Genomic DNA, 21288 nt, shown 5'->3' with positions numbered 1-21288 from the left:
GCTGCGCCCACGTAAGCTTAGAAATAATTTACGATTAACCTCTAACGTAACTCAAGGGCTTACAGCTAGATGACGGAGGGTTACCGTTTTTAAGTTCCTCTCGCATTTAATACTTCAAGGAACCGGGGGTAGTTATTGTGCCATAAAATCTTCCTGGGCTTATTTTATAGCCCGTCATATTATTTGGGCTTCATTTGGGCTTATTGGAATCATTCGGTTAAGGATAATGGGCTTCACCATGGCTGGGTGAATCATTGAAGGTGTACAAGAAGGTATATGGACCTGCATTGGAAGCACAATGAAGACTGCCATCAGAACGGGGTTGCACCTGAAGGCGCTTTAGGGGTTACCGCTGCTAGGGGTTACCACTAAGTGTATCCTGGCTTGCAGTTACGGGGCTGCAGTTAGGGGATGCAGCTGGCAGGGCTTCCGCCGCCTGGGCAGAACGGCAGGCAGACTCCAAACAGGACTCTTCTTCCTTGTTTCTAGGAGGACGAATTAGAAGTATATTGGGAGTATATCAGCTGCTATTTATCTACAAATTAAGGGATAAATACATCTATTATAGAGATAATTACCATGGGTGGAGATAATTCAAGAATATTAGGATAATTATGCAAGATGAAAGCTTCATGTGACCTACTTGGAGTGGGATACCGCTGGATAACTACTGAAAGAAGGCTGTTTTATCTCAAACTAGAGGGGATAAGAGCTTATCTCTTCAGAGTCCTAAATCGAGAACTACATAGAATATAGGGTATGTAGGCACCTTGCAAAGGGACTTGGATCATTTTCACGAGTTCTACACTCTAAAGAGAGGCACGTGTAACATTTGTGACAAATATTTCCGGGCAATTGCAGGACGAAATTCCATAATTCCGGCCTCGTTGTTTGGTTCTTTGCAAGCTCAGCCCTTAAACACACTTGTTTCTCATTTGTTTTTCTTAGTTTATGTTAATGGTAGCCCCTAAGAGCTAGCCGTGATTTTTGTAGTTGTAATAGATATCCCTATAATTGTGCTATACGGTTCTGGGGGTGTTGTATCAATTACTCTCACAACACACGATTAATTGACATTCATTGTAGCTAGCAAAGAAACCTAATTTTTGGATTGCTTTTTTACCATCGTTAATTCATCTTTTTACTTGCTTATTAGTTTAATTTAGTTGATAGTAAAAAACCACAATTATTCTCTAAACTTCTAAATAGAAAGGAGTAATATACTTGATTTGATATTGTATTCAGTCCTTCCCTGAGAACGAACTTAACATAATTTCACTGCAACAAATTGGCGCCGCTGCCGGAGAAGGCAGTAATATTAAGTTTAGGTTAATTATTTCTTATTGTTTAGATTTTATAATATTTGTTTCCAAGATCTATCTCATTGGTGTTTCATTCCAGGTACACCTTATATATGCGAAGATCGAAAAGTGTTGGAAATTTTGATCCAGATCCAGAAATTGAACGCACTTTTCGAATTAGAAGGCAAGAAGCAAGGAGAAAGCAATAGGAGGCCAGGATGGGTGATAACAATAATGAAAACGAAAATCTCCATGTTATTGTTCCTGATGAGTCATCCATTCCGGATCATGAGACTCCTAATCCTGCTAATTGCATGTACAAGACTCCGGCGATTGGTGCAACTCAGTATAACATCAATCCCAGTCTTATTCAGATGGTGAGCAATTCTGCTTTTAAAGGAGACATTGAGCGAGAGGATCCACACCGCCATCTAGAGCGCTTCGTGCAAATGTGTTGTTCTTTCAGAATCAATGGGGTTACTGCTGATGAAATTCGTCTTCATATGTTCCCTTATTCTATAAAGGGAAAAGCTTTGGAATGGTTTCAACAGCTTTCAGATACTACTCTAGCTACTTGGGATAATCTTTCTACTGAGTTCTTATCCAAATATTATCCTTCTGACAGGACTCGGCAAATGAGAGCAATTATTCTTACTTTCAAAGCACAACCAGGTGAAGGCTTGTATCAGGCATGGCAGAGATATAAGGCATTGTTGAGAAAATGTCCACATCATGGTTACGAGGAGTGGATGGTTCTGAGCACTTTGTATGGAGCTCTAAATTCTGATATTCGGCTCACGATGGTCTGGACCGTTTGAAATTGTTAAAGTGTATCCGTATGGTACTGTGGCAATTACTCGAGAGGGGTCTGATATTTTTAAGGTGAATGGTCATAGTCTCAAACCATATTTGATTGGAGAAAAGTTACAAGGGGAGATTATTATCTTCTCACCGATCCTAAAACTTAATCCGGAACAGGCGTCCGGCTAAATGACGTTAAAGACAGCGCTCTTTGAGAGGCAACTCAAAATTTTTGTAAGATTATTATGTATAAGTTTTTAGTTATTTATTTATATTATATTATATTATTATAGATTTTCTATGTAAAACAAAAAAAACAAACAAAAATATATATTATGTGTTAGTTTTACTCCCAAAAGATGTTTTGATTTTGTGTGAAGTTTTGTACAGGAAACAGGGCAAATGATTATGAATTATGGGCTATCGCGGAGGAATAGAGCAGGGTGTTAAAGAAAAAAAAACAGAGCAGGCGCATCGAGACAGTGGGTGAGATTGGCCGAATCATAAAATAAAGCCGCCGGTATTGACCTACTGGAGCTCACGTCCTTTTTCCACCCAATCAAGCCTGCCAACTTTATTCACCAGATTGGCTGTTTTGTATCACTGCCAAAGGCTATGTGTACCTGTACACTTGTGGCGTTAATTTTGTTTTTTGTTTTTTTTTTGTTTTTGTTTTTTGTTTTGTTTTTGTTTTTTGTTTTTTGTTTTTTGTTTTATTTTGTTTTTGTTTTTGTTTTTTTATTATTTTCTATATATATAATTAGTATAGTTATTATATATTTTGTAAAAATATAGGATATACTATTAGCTATAATTATATTTAGTTTATTATTATTACGATTATTATATTAAATTTTTTTCTTTGAAAATTATTATTATTATTATACTTTATTATTATTATTATTATTATTATTATTATTATTATTATTATTATTATTTATTATTATTATTTTTATTATGATTATTACTATTATTATTATATTAATTAATTGTATTATATAGGTGTTTAGTACTAACCTAGCTCGGCTGCTTGTGTTCGTGCAAAGTATAATCTGAATTGGTTTGTGTTTATGGTGCAGGTTGTTGTCCATATATGTACACATAATCGGATCATATGCTCTATCTAATCAGTAGCCTACAGCTGTTTCTTGGCAATAAAATTCTTGTGTTTTACATGTTTGCGACGTTGGTGTCTTAAGACCTGCTCTGTACACCCCTATTTCTCTTCTTAGTTTGTCGTTCCCTTAACAAAAATTGTGGCAATTCAGAAAACGACCAACTTTGAGATTATCAACGCATCGCTGTCATGGCTCGCGGATCATCAACCCAACTGCTAGCTGCAAAGAAGCGCATGAAAGACGTTGTCAGCCCAACTGACAAACTCCGTGTTACTGCAGGAATAGAGAAGCAACACAAATCACGTGCCACTCAATCTAAAACTCACAGATATCCCACTATTAAATTTAGTGGCCCAGATCAACAAGCTCTTTATGATGTGTTGTCTACACGCACGGTGTTACCAAATAAATATGTTGATTCATCAGCTTTGGAAGTGTTGGGAATAAACGATGAACTCATTAAAGCACTGCAAGATATTGGTTGGAGTGATCTCATGAGTATGGATGATCCTTCCTACGCGAAACTTACATATGAATTTTTGAGTTCCTTCACTGTTATTACTGATGATACATTGTCATTCCGGATAGCTAATGTGCAACATGAAATCACAAAATCTGCTTTGGCTGATATGTTTGGTTGGCAATTGGTTGAGTCACAACCGCTGCCCGAAGGATATGCTACTCCATTCTGGCAAGCACTCACTAGCTCGCCGAAGAGTGCAAGTTATGGAACTCAATCGGCTTTATCTTCAGAAAATTGTAAGTTGTTTTTATCGCTATTTTGCTCGTCTCATGTCCTACACTATATATGGTCGTACAGAGAGTAATAACAAGATCCAAACTGGTGAGCTGGCTCTGTTATATCACGATCTAATCGACAACTAGTGCATTAGACCAACTTGCTAATTAGCATATTCTTATATCAAGCCAAGCGAGCTACAGGTGCTATTGTCCTTCCTAGGAGGTCTTGTAACCAGGATTGCTGAGAGGTTGGGTGTATTTAATCGCACTACCACCAATTTACCGATGGTAGAAGGATGGCCCACTACTATCAATGTCGATTTGATTGGTATGCACGTATTGCGTCGACATAACCTCTTAGGGCTGCGTAAAGTGGATCACAAGCGTGGTTCAATACGGAGGGAGGATCATGATATAGAGCCAGATAAAAAAATACTCTCAAGGACCAGGTTGCAGTGTTGCAGAGACAACTGGAGAGGATGGAGAAAAAAATGGGAGACATGTTTTCCTATATGCAGAGGCACCTTCCACATCATACACCTTGATTTTGAGGGGAGTTTTCTTTCTTAGCTTTTTAGAGTAATTCTTGTGTCATTGAGGACATTGACCCATTCAAGTGTGGGGATGTGTTCTCACGAATAATAATATTATATATAAAAAATTGGAAAAATTGCATATTGCCTTGTCTTAAATTTAGGATAGTCATGATACTTGCATTTAAATTAGAGCATATAGTTATTTAATTTGGCATGCATTTTTTTTTAGTAGATTTTTATTTTTATTAATTTTTTTATAGTTTGCATTTTCATAGTTCCATGAAAGTTTGTCAACCAAGTCAATTTCCTATGATGAGTTTATTTGCATAATTTCTTGGCTAGTAATCTTGATCATATGTGATGTCTTGTATGTTTGAAAATTGTTTGTGCGGAACTTGTAATTACACAATAACTGTTCTAGAGGCGAGATTTAGACTAGCTTATTTCTTGAGTCTTAACTATGAGCCGGGCGTAGAATTTTGACTATTCCCTTTTGAGCTTGGAGTCTATAATTCTTAAGTGAGGGGGAGCTTTGGGATATACATGCCTTTCAAAAAAAAAAGAGAAAAAAATACATGCATTAGTAATAAAGTTCACAAAAAAAATGGTTTTATAATTGACTAGGTTGGGCTCATTAATACTCGAGTAATTAAGTCTGAGGGGACTTTGTGCCTAGTAACCTAAAGGCTTTCATGGTTTGGGATTATTGACCCAACACTCGCTAAATGAGTATTAGTGTATAAATCTTTAGGGATCTCAACCATTGCACGGTCAAATAAACCACCTATATAGCATATGTGAACAATTTGGTTGGTGAAGTCTTATGGTGGTCGTAACTCACTTACCCTGGGAAGCGTCCCGGCCTTAGACTGAGCATGTACACACCAAATAATAGAGATTATGAAAAGAAAACATATATAGGAGAGGGATGGAAGTTCCTTGGTGACCCTAAACTGTAGTTGGCTCTAATGTAACGAAGTGTGTAAGCATTATTCTGATTAACGACTCATGGTTAAGATTCTGTCGAAGTTTGTTGGTCTCTATTTTGTTTCACTAGAGAGCATGTTGATCACACACGATGCACTCCGTACTTGCAGTGGAAGAGTTGCATGACTAATATGTGAGCTAGATGAATTTCTTGATTGTTGCAAATTCTGAGGATTATATATTGACAAGGTTGACACTTTCATGATCAGAATCTATGCATATTCATTTAGTTTGCATTCATATTAGTTGCATTCTTAAGACTTGGCAGAAAAAAAATGAATTTTGTGGGTACATTCACTATAGGCCCTCACGAGACCTCACTCGTCCACTAGGGCTGCCTAGGGGTTTAAAGGGCTTGTTGCATATGCCAAATGCAACCGTGATCACCTACGGAAGTGGTATATAATTATTACGTATTAGTTTTAGTTGTTTTATTTGCCCGGGGACGTGCAAAACACTAAGTGTGGGGATATTTGATAAAGCATATATTTATATATGCTTTTATATGATTTTATTCCCATAATTTTAGTATTTTGTAAATAGTCAGGTTATTACTAATTGATTTTAAGTGTTTAATGGCAGGAAAATAAATATTCCTAAAGTTGGTTTAAATCAGATGAAAATTCGGACTTTACGGGCTACCTGCACAACAAATCTTGTTTGGGCCATAACTTGAGCTCTGTACGTTAGAATTGGGCGATTCTACAGCCCACGCGAAGATATCGACATTTTCTACAAGTTTAAAGTGGTCCAGCTCTCTAAAGACAAATGGATCAGCTCAGAATCAGGCCTGAAAGTCAGCCTACGAATTTCTTTACAGAATCCAAATTGTTTTAGGAAATTATATTTGTTTTTGAAGGAAACCATTAAAAACACTATTATTATTAGGGTTGGTATTTTTATTAGAGATATATGGAATATTGTGTGTATTGAGAGATAGAGGTAGAGAAAACTTTGGGAGATAACTTGAGCAAAGATTGAAGGGATTCAGTCCAAGTTCGAGAGATTTTGTCAAGTTGTATTTTCTTCACTTTCGTACTCTTGTGACATGATTTCAGTGATATATATATTTGTGTTTTATTTAATTGTTATGGGTAACTAATCCTCTAATCCGAGGATTGGGGAGTATTTGTTGGCTTAATATGTTTGTTTGAGCTAATATTGTGATTTCTCTATTTATGCTAATCTGTCATTGAGCGCTTAACACAGTTATAGGAGTCGCGAACCTGTAGTTGTATCTGTAAGATTTATAATGAATTGGGAGAGGATTTATATTTCTTGTACATGATATGGCAGACATAACTCGATTAATTAATCGGGAGATTATTAGGCGAGTTGTGAAACAGAAAATCCTTGGTTCGTGATAGGTTATACTTTGGTTTTGATTGATCATGGGAGTGACTTCAAGATTAAATTATAGGCATTATTTTGTATCTTGGGAGAGAACATTATAATCAATAGAAGGATTGTTTTTAGTAGAGTAGAGACTTGCATATCACGATTAATTGACATTCATTGTAGCTAGCAAAGAAACCTAATTTTTGGATTGCTTTTTTACCATCGTTAATTCATCTTTTTACTTGCTTATTAGTTTAATTTAGTTGATAGTAAAAAACCACAATTATTCTCTAAACTTCTAAATAGAAAGGAGTAATATACTTGATTTGATATGGTATTCAGTCCTTCCCTGAGAACGAACTTAACATAATTTCACTGCAACAACGAATTGCCTTTAATCAGTGTAGTAGACAATGTCATATTAAACATGTGTTGAGCATCATACATTAGATTATTTCAAATTTCTTGAAAAGGCTCAAGTCAGATATATGTGGAGGAGTATTACTTGTCGAAATTATGATGCATTCTCCTTTTCGCAGCTATAGTGGCAGCCTCAATAGGAGTAAGTGTCACTCTAATATTGTTAACCAAACCAATACACCTTGGTCCAGATAGCATCTATTATCTATGCATGACTATAAATTAGAGCCTCTGTTCACGTTCATGAAAATGGAAAGATAAAATCCATCTCACCATCAATACTTAAAAATGGCCCAGCCGTGCAGCAGAAACTTACAACATTAACTCTCTGTTGAAGCCAATAATTAACTTTTTTATGAAAAAATAAAATCTCTTGCTATTTTAATTTACTGATAACGCTCAGATAAGAATCATGATTTCTTGATCAATATAACAAACATTTAAAATGCAATATCCACAACAATAATATAAAATTACATGTAAAATACAATATATTTACCTAATATCTTTAAATTATATCGTTAAGATTTTTTTTTGTCACTTTGATACTTTCTCGTATAAAGAATTGTAGCATAGTACAATAGCCGTTGCCAGGGGTTTCTTTCATTCAAGAAAGTTTACCATCTAACCCCCGAACATGCAGAAATGACCGGAATGACCGAGAATACTAGACAATAAAGCTTTAATGCTCGACAAGAAAACACCCGTAAGAGGTCCCCCTTTCATTTATTCTTCCACTTGCATAACCTGAAAAAATACAATACAAAAAGAACATAATAAGTTCATACAGACTATAAAATGATAAAACTATCTAAAACGACAGAGGAAAAGAGTCAACAAACTCATAATTAAAAAGAAAAAAGAGATGAATATAATATAATATAATATTTTAAAAACAAGGAAAGTAAAATCAAAAACTTATGTAAATCAAATAATTAAAATATCTACACCAAAGAGATAACGAGATCTCTTTGGTTAGATACCTAATAAAACAATACAAAGTAGAATATAAATCTCACCAGAAAATAACTGACTATTAATATCAATAAATATTTAAAATATAATTGAAAAATGAAAAAAAATCTAAGAAATATCTACTCAAATATAATTAAGACAAAATCTTGGAAAGCAAAATATATCATGATTTTAGCTAATAATTCTTATCAGCACAATATGAAATTGGTATACACGATACACCAATCAATCAATTAACCATTAGTGGCACAATAATAATACCTTATTAAGGCATAATAAAACCACCTTATATTGCCCCAATGAATTATGAAATTCACGTACAAATCATCAATAAAGAATCTGTCAATAAATCTACTAATGAATACACAAATATTCAAATTAAAGCATGAAGAGAAAATTCAAATTTCAAAAATAAATAAATTAAAAGAGTCAACTAGCCATTCAAAAAATAACTAAAATTACGATCTACAATTACCACTATAAACAAAAATCCAATTACAAATCTAAAACTAAAATCATGCAATAAAATAAGTTAATCAAAATAATCTAATATCACAATACACACTAATTAAGTCCCCACTACATCACCTCTGCCGCCACCGTGCAAGAACCGCAAAACCACAAAATCGCAAACATTCATCATGGACACTAGTGAAAACTAAGAATCGAAAATGAGAATACTGAATACATAAAATATAACTAATTATATAATATAAAATTGATTACATATATCCAATCTCCTCAAAGGACAAAAATAGATTAAAAGATGATTAAGCAGGATACAAAACAACACATACACCAACAGATTCAAACACGCCACCTAATCATAAAAAAATGAAATATGAGCCACATCACATGAATATATACCGTGAATCAATAAATAATCATATGACCATAATCATGTAATATTATGTTTTGGAAAGATCACACATGTTTTTTTTAAATGTATTTTCGTAGATACGAGCTTCGACAACCGTAAGCACTCGAACTCATAACCTCAGTTGACTCTCAACCTTGCTTGCCACATCTGCAGTCTTGCAAATAATACTCAGAGCACCGACGCTTTCGCCATAGAGTCCCATCGATTATAAATTCAAACAAATTTGCAGATTGAAAAGCCAGAAGAGGCTTCAGGAGACTAGTGTTATATTCTTCTTCTTTCTAAATAAACTAAAAATACAACTACAAACACAGTATTCGCAAGAGGTAGGGCAACGTATATGGTGTCTTGAATCATAGGATAATGCCTAGATTATTAAGACTTATTTAACACCCAATACATAGTATCATGTACTCAACAATTAAGACAACAAAAACTAGGAAATATAACAAAAGCGGATAAACAACACACATATACCTTAACATAAAATTGACATGAACTCTCTTCATGTCTGTGTCCCTTATTCTTCATCTTCATCTTCTGCTACATATAGCCTGATTGTGGCTTCGTCGATTAAACAAAAAAGAATGAAGAAGAAATATCAACAAATGACGAAGAAGTTGAACACAAATAAAGTACCAGATTGATTAAGATTATGAGTGTTTACATTTTGAATTCGAACAACGATCAAAAAGCCATCTCTAAAATTTAACTGCAAAACTTGAAAAATGTTATAAATCCAAATTTCTTGACCGAGGAGTAGATGCAGTAGTTACCATGTTCATGGATAGAAACTGAAGATTTGAAATTCAAAATTGAGTGCTTCCAAACAGGTAGTTGTTATAATCGCATTATACACATGAGCATATATTTAAACGAGCATCATGTCTTTAAATGGGGATACCCAATGTCTTGGATAGTCCATATATTCATTATACTATTATAGCGTAAATTATATTTGGGTTAACGTTAATTGTAATTTTTAGGACAAAATGGACATGATGATAAAAGAAAAGAAAATTAATGCTTGGTGTATAGAATTTGTAATTTGTAATTTGAAAAATTCAGTGCTAAAAAATATTAGAAATTTTAATTAATATTGATATTGATACATGACTCCATATCTTCACATGTAAAAAGCGGTCAAATTCTTTCTCTCATACATAATCCAGAATCTGATTCTACTTCTCTTTGTCCCTCTCTCTGGTTCTATTTTGAAATCACTTTCCTTTTCCATCAAACTCTAGCAATAAAGTTCCATAAATAAATTTTACTCCCTCCGTCCCATTTTAGTTGTCACATTTGACAAAAACACACATATTAAGAAAAATTTAATTTTACACTTTGTTGGTTTTGTTTTCATCAATATTTTGGTGCTTGATTCTATATCATTAATTACTGTACATGAAAAATGTAGATATATATACACATGGAGCATGATTTAACTATAAAACTCTTCAATAGTCAAACATTGGAATCAACCAAGCAGGTGGTAGCCATGGAAAAGTCTACACAAATATGCATTGGACTTGATGTGAGACAACTATTTTGGGACAAAAAAATTTCCCAAATGTGACAACTAAAATGGGACGGAGGGAGTAATTTACATAGTAACATTTCCCAAGCAATATATTTTCTAGTTGATCTCTCTCACATAATTCATAAATCAAAAGATTCGAAACTGAAAATTTTCATTTCTGTTACATGGGATCATTTGTTTTATCATGTTCACAGATATTGTAGTTTGAAGATGATGAGGAAGAAAAGGAGGGTCACTGAAATTTCTATAATGTGTGCATGCATGTGTCTAGGATAGGAGGTTTTCGATGATGAGAATGAAACAGAAGGAAGATTTAAGGCCCGGAATCGTGAAATTCGGGGTAGCTGCAGCTCTCTCGCTTGGGGGAATTCTCTATTACTTTCTTCGAGACAAAAGGGTTAGCCCCCTTGATTATTCCTCACCCTATCCTTCAGGTAGGTAATTTTATGCAAATGTATATTGCTGTTTTGATTTTTTATTTTTTTTGTTGACAAATATGGCTTATAGCCTTACAAGTGAGTATCTGTTTTGATTTTTTTACTGGTTAGATGATTGTTTATGTTGATTCAGATGATGGCGATGCGACCTGGTCAGAAGGGGAAGGAGATGAGCTGGTGCAGGTAAGATTATTTCTTATAAGCTCAATTAGATTTCTCTTCTTATTTGCTCAATTTGATTTCTCTTGTCATTTGATTAAATATACTGCATGTTTCTTTGGACTTGTTCATCAGTATTCATTGTCTATGTGCAGGAGTATTGTTTTAGATATTAATTATCTTCCTAGTTTATGCTTGAATAATACTCCCTTTAAGCCACAACTTATAACTTCTCATAAGATTTATTCATTGTCTATGTGGTGTACTGGTGTTCGAAACCCTGAAAACAGGTTCTTAGAATCACAAAGATAAGATTAATAGTGCCTATAAGAGTTATCCAACTGATTATTGAAGCTAAATGATATGTTGCAAACTTGCAATTGTGAGATCAGCTTCGAAATCATCCTTTCCATAGTCTATTGCTAATTGCATATGTTAGATTTTAGTACATATAGATACAAGAAGTTTTGAATAAAAAGTTGAAACTTTCGCTGCAACCCTAAGCAGCCACGAATTTCGAAATATGATTTTGTTATCAGTCATGAAAATCTACTGAGAATAAGCTATGTAAACTTGGAAGTAATTTGAATAGTATAACTAAATGAATACTATGACCTTCCTAGCTAGAGATTGGTTCTTGTGACCCACACGTTTTTTGGTATCATTTGCAGGAGGACTTGTGTCTCTATAAAGATAATTTAACGAGTGATTGCTCTCCAGGTGGTAGATGTATTCGGGTTAAAGATGGGTTTCTCTCGCCAGACTTCGATGAGCCTGTAAATGAATTTGATCTGGCTTCCATGAAAGATTCTAATTCTCCTACAAGATATGCAGAGACAATTGGATCAGATACAGAAACACAAACAGTGTGTAATGTGGTCAAAATGGATAACTATGAACAAGAGATTGTGTGTCTGAGAAATATGGTAAAAAATCTTAAAGAGAGGGAAAGAGATCTTGAATTACAATTACTCGAGTATTATGGTCTTAAAGAACAAGAATCTTCGGTAATGGAGCTCCAAAACCGGTTAAAAGTAAATAGCATGGAGACCAAGCTTTATACTCTCAAGATTGAAACATTGCAAGCTGATAATAAGAGATTAGAGGCACAAGTAACGGATCATGCAAGAGTTGTTGCTGATCTTGAAGTTGCAAGATCAAAATTGAAGAAGCTAAAAAGAGAACTTAAGTTGGAATCTGAGCATAACAAGAAACAAATCTTATCCCTTCAACAAAATATTCAGCCAAAGGTCACAAAGATAAAGCGTCTGGAGGAAGAGGTAGAGGAGTTGAGGAAGTCTAATTGTAGTTTGCAGCAAGAAAATTCTGATTTGGGTCGTCGCTTGGACTATGCTCAAATCCTTGCAAATTCGGTTCTTGAAAATGATGAGGTAGTGGGTGAATTATTTGTTATTACATTTCTTTTGCACCTTTTGATATCTAAGATATTAATTTAGAGCCTGCTTATGTTTATTTGTGTAGCCAGAAGCGCTAAGGGAGGAAAATAACAAACTAAAGAAACAGAACGAAGATTTAGCCAAGGAAATAGAACAAATCCACGAAAATCAATGCAATGATGTTGAAGAACTAGTTTATCTGCGATGGATAAATGCTTGCTTAAGACATGAACTCAGGAACTATCAGCCTGCTATTGGTGAAACAGTTGCTAGGGACCTGAGTAAATCTTTAAGCCCGAAATCTGAAGAGAAAGCTAAGCAGCTAATACTGAAATATGCCAATAAAGAAGACCTTTCCAGAAGAGGAACACATGAAGCAGATTTATATATGGATCAATCAACACCTTGTCAAGCTTCTGTTCTTACAGATTCTGATGATAGTACTCATGATCGTATGATTGCCAGCAAATCAAGCAAGAAACACGTTTTTGGTAAACTTCTCAAGCTAATAAGAGGACATAGCCAATTATCATCTCAGGAAGACATCCAAACTGAAGAAAATGTTCCTGGAAGGAATTCTTCGGTTTCTAGTTCAGGAGTTTCTACACCCTCCGATTTTCAAAGTTACACAAGAGCCTCTTCTCTTAGTTCATCCAAGCCTTCTTTAGAGAGTACATCAAGACATACTTCGGAGATATCTTCATTGCCCTCTTTGGATCATCTTAAATTACCATATATGCAAAGATCAAAGGCTGAAAAAACAAATGCAGGGTCCCCTGTAACTTACACAAAAACTGGTTCAAACTCGGAAGATGTGTCTGAAGCTCAAAGCCAATATCAACTTAATCAAGAACTAGAAAATCAGAAAATTGACTTGTTCAAATATGCTCAAGTTCTAAAAAGAAAATAGTCGTGTCAAGATGCTGAAGCTACAAGACAGACGTGGTGAAATACCAGAGTTTTAAAGCAGCCCTGTCAGAACATCACAGTTTCTCAAGGGAAGGAGTCCGGCATCACTTGATTAGTAAGCTACTTGATTAGTCATTTTTTTGCATCCATTTAATAAAGTTCTGAAGAATCCATAATCTGGTTACCTTTTTTGAAGTGTGGGAGTGGACAACATGCTGGTGCCAAAATGGCATCATCTTGTAAAAAAATGACCCAGAATACCTTAGAAATACAAGAACCATATTATTGAACAACTGTTTTATTAGATGCTTAAACATGTGGAAACATTTTCTCTTATCTGCAAAACTTTACTAGGACAAATGTGTTGTATTATTTAAGTTGAGGTTTAGCAAAACATAACTATGAACAGGATAGGAAGAAAGAAAGAAGTAACAACTATAGTGTTAGATTGTACAAAGAAAGACTGAGGCAATCATCCAAATCCAATGATGTTGATCCTACAATAAATAGAGACTCGGAAAAACTTTATCTGGCTCACTTCGAAAGATGAACACTGTCCCAAAACACATATCGACTCTCATTGCTACATGTTCCTATGGACTTTAGATTGCACAATTCTCATGTTATCTCAGTGTTGTAAAAAGGGCAAATCCTTTCTAAGCGGTTAAATTTAACCCTTCCCGCGCTTAAGCGGTCAAGCGGACGCTTAAGCGGAATTTTAAGCGGGTTACAAGGCGGATTAATAATATAATTAAATATTTGGTTTAAAATTAATATATTAAAATTAAAATTATGCCGTGGTAAGAATTGAAATTTCTAATATTTTTAATATATATATATATATATATATATATGTATATAGATTTAATTTTTTGATAATTTATAAAAAAAATTATTATCTAAAATTAAAAAATTAGCAAGTTAACATCATTTTGACCGCTTAATTCTCAAAAACGCTTAATCATCCACTTAGTACACAATCGAAACGTTTTAGACCCGATTCCGCTTAGGCGTCCGCTTAATGCGCTTTTTATAACACTGATTTCAATGATCTCAACGAAGAACACATGCCTCAACCATCAGGGCGAAGCTGCAACCCTGTAATTTTTAACAAACTAAATGTAAACGTTTTATAAAGTTTAGTGGGGACAAGTACCCTACTTCTTCCACTGTGGCTCAGTACCTGATTGTACAATTATCCAAGACTCCGAGCAGGTAGTGTCAGAAAAGTAGCTAATTTAGCAGTAAGATGAAAGTTTGCATTCATGGTTGTACGATTATTCATGGAGTTGATGATGTATACTCTCCGAAAGAGATCGCAGAGCAAGTCCATGAGATGTCTTATACGATATACTAACTTATAATTTAGGATATTTGAAAAAAAAATAGTTGACCCTCTAACAATATTCTAGTTATGCCTTATTTCATTAAAATAACTTTTTCGTGCCTTATTTTTAAGACACCTTTTTTTTATCCTATCTTATATTTTTAAGGCACCTCTTAGTCTTACTTTGCCCTGTCTTATATTTTTAAGACATCTTTTTCCTATCTTATTTTGCCTTTAGACATATATACTGGCAAATTTGACAGCAGAAAGGAGCTACATCGTTGAATTTTCAGATGTGAAAAAGTATTGCCTCTGTAGTTATTTGCTGTAAATTTATACTCCCGTTACAGAAGTACAACTATGATTGTCTGTTTTACCTGAGTTTTCATAGTCTGTTGAGAAGATGGAGATCAATGATCGATGCACTGGAGTAACTCAATTGCCACGCATTTGTCAGAGTCTGCTGCATCTCTCAACTTTTCCATGCATGAGAAATTATCATTGATGATCTTTTGTTTTCTTTTTAAAATAATTCAACAGAATTTTCCTTTGACAATCAATATTTGCGCATAAAATTATTCTCTCTAGTCCCCAATGCAAATCAGTTGACAGTTTTGACTTCTAAGTCATTCTGACGATACACAAACTCTCAATTCAGACAGTTACATCCCGTGTTCTTCGTGATATTCTTTCCCAATATTTTAAAAAAAAAAAATTCATATCAACTTATGAGAAGTTAGAAAAGCAGAAATAAAACAAGTCACATCTGAAAGGAATTTTCTAAAAACAATTCTCGCCCCTGAATACAACTACACGAATTGAGAAAGATGATATTTCCATATACTTCAGTACCGCAGTTCTTAGAGATTATTCTTGAACCCTAGCCTTCTGCATGTTCATTTGTGCAGTGACTCATACAAAAGATAAGCAAAAACAAGGAAGAAAACTAATGGAGAAAACTAAGAAACAGCGGATAATCAACCAAAGAGACTGATGCCTTGGAAGATGAGTGAATCAGCAATGATCTGATTCGCGGTCTCAGTAAGATGAACACCATCCCAGAATACATACTCACTTGCATTACTACAACTTCCAGCTGCGTACTTTCGGTTACAAAATAATGATTCTGGTATTGCCCCTGTTCCACAACAACCCCTGCTCGCATCCATAAACCCTGCAGCCCCATAATAAATATTACATGTTAGCAATGAATAACTCGAGGTTGTTAAAAAAGCAAGTACTGTGCATATATTTACTACTTACCATGAGTTTTTGGAGATAAAACAACATCATACAGGGTCTTAAAAATGTCAAAAACTGCAATTTTAAGGCCTGGGAGTTGCTTCTTTAGTTGTTCTGTAGCTGAAATCAACTTTGTATTGAAACCTTGTGCATCCGTGTTAATCCGAGATACACAGCCTCTCTCGTTCAATCTGAAAAATGTTTTAGCTGCAGGAAGACATCCTAATGGGGGGAGTGCTGTTACACCAACTCGTCTTGCTCCCGATCCATACAGGTCCTTAACAAATTTATAAATATGCATTTCAATTTTCACAACAAGGAGTCATATATATGTATGACTACAATATTTACGGAGTAATGTGCATGTACCTTGATGAAACTTGTATATTTGCCAACAAGGTATGTGGAGTATTGATCAGGAGTGTAGACTTTATTAATTTTAGGATTGACGTAGTAATTTTGAAGGAAATCAGCAGTTCCAAAGCATGCTAGATATAATGCTTCCTTGATGATGAATGCCGCTTTTGTTTTCCCTGCTACTGCTGCTAATTTTGATTGGTATTCATTGTAATACTTCATCTGTTGCGACAATGATATTGCATGCTGCAACCAAAAATTCATTCAATTAGTACTACATTAATAAGTAAAATTCTGCAATCATATTAAGTAGAACCATACAAGATCATTGGATACCAGTAACCAATGTGTGAGATGACGAAAATTATCCTAAAAATTAGTAAAAGCCAATAGATGGATCTTAAACTTTAATTCTCCTCTCACTTGCACGAGACCCTCTCCTATAACCGAGCACTGATAGCATGGTTCATGACCAAATCATCCAGCATCTTAAGGTGTCACTTTTCAGTACTCCCTCGGTTTCAAATTACATGTCCACTTTAAAAAAATCACACAGTTTAAGAAAAGTGGATGTTCACAAATTAATTGCATTAAATGATCAAAATATGTGGAGTGAGATTGATCTAGGAAATATAAATAAGAGATATGTGGAGTAGAATTGACTTTGGAAATATAATTTTGCATTGAAAGTTGAAGTGGACAAGTAATTTGAAACAAAAAAATTTCTTAAAAGTGGACATGTAAATTGAAACGGAGGGAGTAACTGTCATTAGGAACTAGATGCATCTCACAGTTTTAACATCATGTAATTGGTATGCTAAGATGAGCAAGATTTTACCCTCAAGAAAGCTGTCCTGTCATCATAGCCAGATGCAGCAGAGGCAAAGTTGGCTCCAATAAGAAGATTCTTGCCAGTTGCTTGCGGGCTAAGATATGCTGGTGGGTAAGTTGTGAATCCAAGGGTATCAGCTTCATGAAATATAGATTTGTCAGTACTTACCAGAACAAGGGTATCAAATTAATACATGCATATGTAATCAGTGAACAAGATTAAAGCACTTAATTACCAGTTATATCACCAACCAATTTCCCATTGCAGAATCTTCCTGTAGGCTTCTGGTCTCCAAAATCCCTCCCATAAGGTGGATAATTGGATTTGAAAACGGTGCGAGAAAGATAATCATTATTACCAACATCAAGAGAAGAGTCCCCGAATGATATGATTGCTGGAACAAGAGTTGTGCTATTAGCGTCTTGAGCAACCCCCGTGTAGTTAACAAGTGCAAGTGCAAATGTCAATATTGTGACTATTTTGCACAAGCTCCCTTCCATTTTTCGAATATGACAAATGAGGTTAAGTCAGTGAGAGCATTGGCATTTCAGATTTTATAAGAAGGGATGGATGATCTCAACAGATATCTGTCATCAAAATTTGTAAAATGTGGCTGAATTAAATACCATTATAATTGTTCCTGAAGTTGGGTCCCTGTACTACTGCATCCCTTATATTATTTTTCTGAATCCACAAAAATCTTTGTACAGTTGTGGCTGCAGGATTGTCCAGCAGAACGATCCTGATTTTACAAAACCTGAAAAATGTCCACTGGAAGGCCATGGTTTGCACCCTTGAATCCCATGTAAGTGCTATATCAATACAATACTGAGAGGTAAACACTTTAAGAGTGTTGAATCAAGTCAACAAAAATTATATCTTCATAATATTAGGCAATGTATTTTTCGACTTTTAAGGTGAACTATTAAGTTTTATTTTCATTTATTAAATAATCCTTGATCGTGTTAAACTGATAATTGTTTAAGAAGTCATGGAAACTCTCAGACGGAGTAGAATATATTCCAATCAAGATTGAGCCTTAAAATGACTGATAATTGCATGAAGCACTATTTTCTAACAGCACTTTATCACTCCTTATATCCGTTCTAAGGTGAACTTAGTCAGATACTCAGATATCATATTCATCTATATTCATGTTATTTGCTTCTGACAGTAATTAAAGAACACCACAAACCCAAGAACTAGGTGGAAGGAAACCATAAAACCATCTTTTGTGGTAATTAGAATGAAGTTAAAAGACTTGTGAACAAGAACAACAGAGAAAGGAGGAGAAATACTCAGAGTGAGTGCATAGAATGTGATTAGTCATCCATCAATTTCCCATTATTTAAGTTATAGTTTGGCTTATCATTGAAGAGTGAATCCAGACACCTAATCCTTAATTAATAAGGTAAAGCTCTTCCAGATCAATTGAGAGGGGCAGGGCCGTTTGGGACTTTTTTGAGGCCTGTGCTGACTTTAAGAATGTGACCCTTCCAAATGACAAAACAAAATTTTAAAATATTTAAAATAACATGATATCATAAACAAAATTAGACTACTACAACTGAAAAATTGTTTTTTTAAGTAGTTAGACTTAAATAATGGTAAAAATAATGGTAAAAATTAAAGAGATATTAATATTATATTATATTTAAATAATGGTAAAAATAATGGTAAAAATTAAAGAGACTTAAATTAGTGTTTAAATAAAATAATAGTAAAAATTAAAGAGATATTAATATTATATTATATTTGTCATGAGTATATATCAAAAGATAGAAAGAAGTAGTAATAGATTGGGGGCCCTAAATTTTCATGGGCCCTGTGGTGTCTGAACCTTAACTTTATACTGTTATCTTATCTTCAAAATAACCTGTGAGCACTCTATCGTCAAGTATCACACAAATAACACTCACAGTCCTGGAATGGAAAACTTGCGGCAAAAGAATAAATTACATGTTTCAAGCCAGAACGAAAAGAATTAGAGTGGGTGTTAACTCAACTCATATATCATTATAACAAAAACAGAATTGTTTTGAATATAAGCGGTCAAAGAACTTCATTAACATGAGGCTTTTAGAGGAGTGTCCAAGAACAAATCTGCGTGGGATCATAATGTGCAGACAAACTTATAGTTATTTGAAAAATTCACATCTACAAAACTGGTATTAATAAAAATATAAAAGTTCCACCAAATTGGTGCAAATATCATCTTCCATTTAAGCTGTACTGCATAATGTAGGACCAAATACGACGTTTCACAGGAAACCAGAGACTGGTGATTAAATGTGATGGGCACACATATTCTTTATCATTATGGTTTTAGTTATTTGTTCATCTAACTACGAAGCTTGTAGGGAAGATGAACGATGAATGCTCTGCGTCCGCTGCCAATATTTGTGTACAGCAAGTCTACTAGTTGGGGTCGGGTGAAAAATGAGTGATTGGCCGGAATTCAGGTGCAATTATCTACCGGGCATCCCGCTAAATGAAATGCACATGGAATAAAAAAAAAGTTGAATTAAAAGCTTTTATTAGGACAGCAATAGTACTGGAGGTTTCACCTTCTGCTTAATGTAAAAGGACAGCCACCATTTCACCCCAGCAATGTCCTCATATTAACTTACTTGACCATATTGTGGGTCGGAAAGCTTGCATTCACCATTAATTGTTGATTCTAAGAAAATTTATTTATTTTAATATTTTTAATCTCAAAAAATGGAAATATACCATATTATGGATATGAAACACTCCATTCATTTATAGGGATTGTTTATATAGCGAGAAAGAGATGTTATTGAATTACTGCAGCGTATTACTGTTTGCACTTGTTCTCAGATATTCATTTAATTGAGTAGTGCTTGTTCATGCACAAGAACCAGGTTTAAATCTTGCTACATTAATAAACACTTAGCAAACACATATTTATACATGTTCTTTCGGATTATGTACATGTTTGTCTGATAAAGACAGGTACTACAACCCCTTCATCTCAGCTTTGAAGTTGAGGCCTCTCAACAGTTCCATGCATGCTATATATTCTGGATCACTTAAAACCGTTTCCCACGTAGATTGTGACTCTAAATACAACCAATGCAGATGCAGTCATCTGGTATGATATATCCTGCAAATCAATTTATCAGCATCCAAATTTTATTTTTCTCAAATCTTCCGAGTTCTGATAATAATAAATCTATATTTCTGTCATTAATATAGTGGATCATTTGCATTCACACAAATAGCACAAACGAAAATAAATATCACAGAACTCTCTCATAACTAGACTGTTTCCTGAAGTTAACACAAATCACTTATTAAAGAGTTACGTGATATATAAATCATCATGATTGCATTAGTTTTAGTGAAGTAGTCCATAAGGGCAAGTATCAAGCTAGTTAATGAGTGTGGTACATCACTACCACTACAAGACATGCTATACAAGCGGTAGGTATAATTGGTTGTGTCATATATATTGTGTTGGCCTCAAGAAGTTTGGTTGGTTGTGAGATATATATATTGCGTTAGCCACTTAGCCTCAAGATGTATGGTTGGTCGTGCGTGGGACTGCAGTCCATTAGGACCTGGAGCTTCATATATACTTACCTTGAAGTATGAAATTAAATAGCACACATGCCCACGTATCTTGAGAGATTCTATATAAAAGTTGATTCCCTACGGGACTTATGTGTTTCGGGTTTTGGTCCATGACAGCGATTGTCATGGAGCTCTTATCTAACACACAACGATTGTCATGGAGCTCTTATCTAACACACAGCTCTATTACCATCAGATCTGTATTTCAAGGGTGGGATTGAAATCTGTTTTTTTTAAGTATCCGCTGTAACTTTCCGCGGATAGAGAAAGTTCCTATCCGCCTATCCGCGGATAGGGACTTTCCCTATTCGCGGAAAATTATATCGGATACTTAAAAAACTGAAGTTTTAATCTGGATCTTTGAAATAGAGATCCGACGGCCCTGGAAGTGTGT

At 34.6% G+C, this 21288-nt stretch overlaps 2 protein-coding genes and 1 long non-coding RNA gene across 3 annotated transcripts; 1 reads left to right on the top strand and 2 right to left on the bottom strand.

Annotated features, from left to right (window-relative positions):
- Positions 1-7724: 7724 nt before the first annotated feature.
- Positions 7725-9967, bottom strand: LOC108203557 (uncharacterized). Its single transcript, XR_001803427.2, has 3 exons — positions 9765-9967; positions 9575-9661; positions 7725-7989 (listed from the first exon to the last, which is right to left on the bottom strand). It is a non-coding gene; the product is annotated as an uncharacterized LOC108203557 (long non-coding RNA).
- A 715-nt stretch (positions 9968-10682) lies between these two features.
- Positions 10683-13815, top strand: LOC108192626 (protein CHUP1, chloroplastic-like). The gene is made up of 4 exons (XM_017372516.2): positions 10683-11071; positions 11208-11257; positions 11905-12624; positions 12716-13815. Exons 1-4 carry the CDS (start codon positions 10924-10926, stop codon positions 13538-13540), a joined length of 1743 nt encoding a protein of 580 aa, XP_017228005.2. The 5' UTR covers positions 10683-10923; the 3' UTR covers positions 13541-13815.
- Positions 13816-15631: 1816 nt separating this feature from the next.
- Positions 15632-17898, bottom strand: LOC108192258 (GDSL esterase/lipase APG). The gene is made up of 5 exons (XM_017372511.2): positions 17533-17898; positions 17304-17434; positions 16478-16711; positions 16130-16385; positions 15632-16040 (listed from the first exon to the last, which is right to left on the bottom strand). The coding sequence occupies exons 1-5, from the start codon at positions 17795-17797 to the stop codon at positions 15844-15846; spliced, it is 1083 nt and encodes a 360-aa protein (XP_017228000.1). The 5' UTR covers positions 17798-17898; the 3' UTR covers positions 15632-15843.
- Between the last annotated feature and the right edge of the window lie 3390 nt (positions 17899-21288).

Source organism: Daucus carota, chromosome 6, assembly GCF_001625215.2.
Source record: "Daucus carota subsp. sativus chromosome 6, DH1 v3.0, whole genome shotgun sequence".
NCBI lineage: Eukaryota > Viridiplantae > Streptophyta > Magnoliopsida > Apiales > Apiaceae > Daucus > Daucus carota.
This window is presented reverse-complemented; position numbering and strand designations above follow the sequence as displayed.

Bases quoted from the DNA above. Each gene is read 5' to 3' on its own strand.
- LOC108192626 (XM_017372516.2), top strand. From the start codon at position 10,924: ATGATGAGAATGAAACAGAAGGAAGATTTAAGGCCCGGAATCGTGAAA. The intron at 11,072-11,207 runs GTAGGTAATTTT...ATGTTGATTCAG, and splicing joins TTCCTCACCCTATCCTTCAG to ATGATGGCGATGCGACCTGG. The intron at 11,258-11,904 runs GTAAGATTATTT...TATCATTTGCAG, and splicing joins AAGGAGATGAGCTGGTGCAG to GAGGACTTGTGTCTCTATAA.
- LOC108192258 (XM_017372511.2), bottom strand. From the start codon at position 17,797: ATGGAAGGGAGCTTGTGCAAAATAGTCACAATATTGACATTTGCACTT. The intron at 16,386-16,477 runs GTACATGCACAT...AAATTTGTTAAG, and splicing joins AATATACAAGTTTCATCAAG to GACCTGTATGGATCGGGAGC. The intron at 16,041-16,129 runs GTAAGTAGTAAA...ATGGGGCTGCAG, and splicing joins TTTATCTCCAAAAACTCATG to GGTTTATGGATGCGAGCAGG.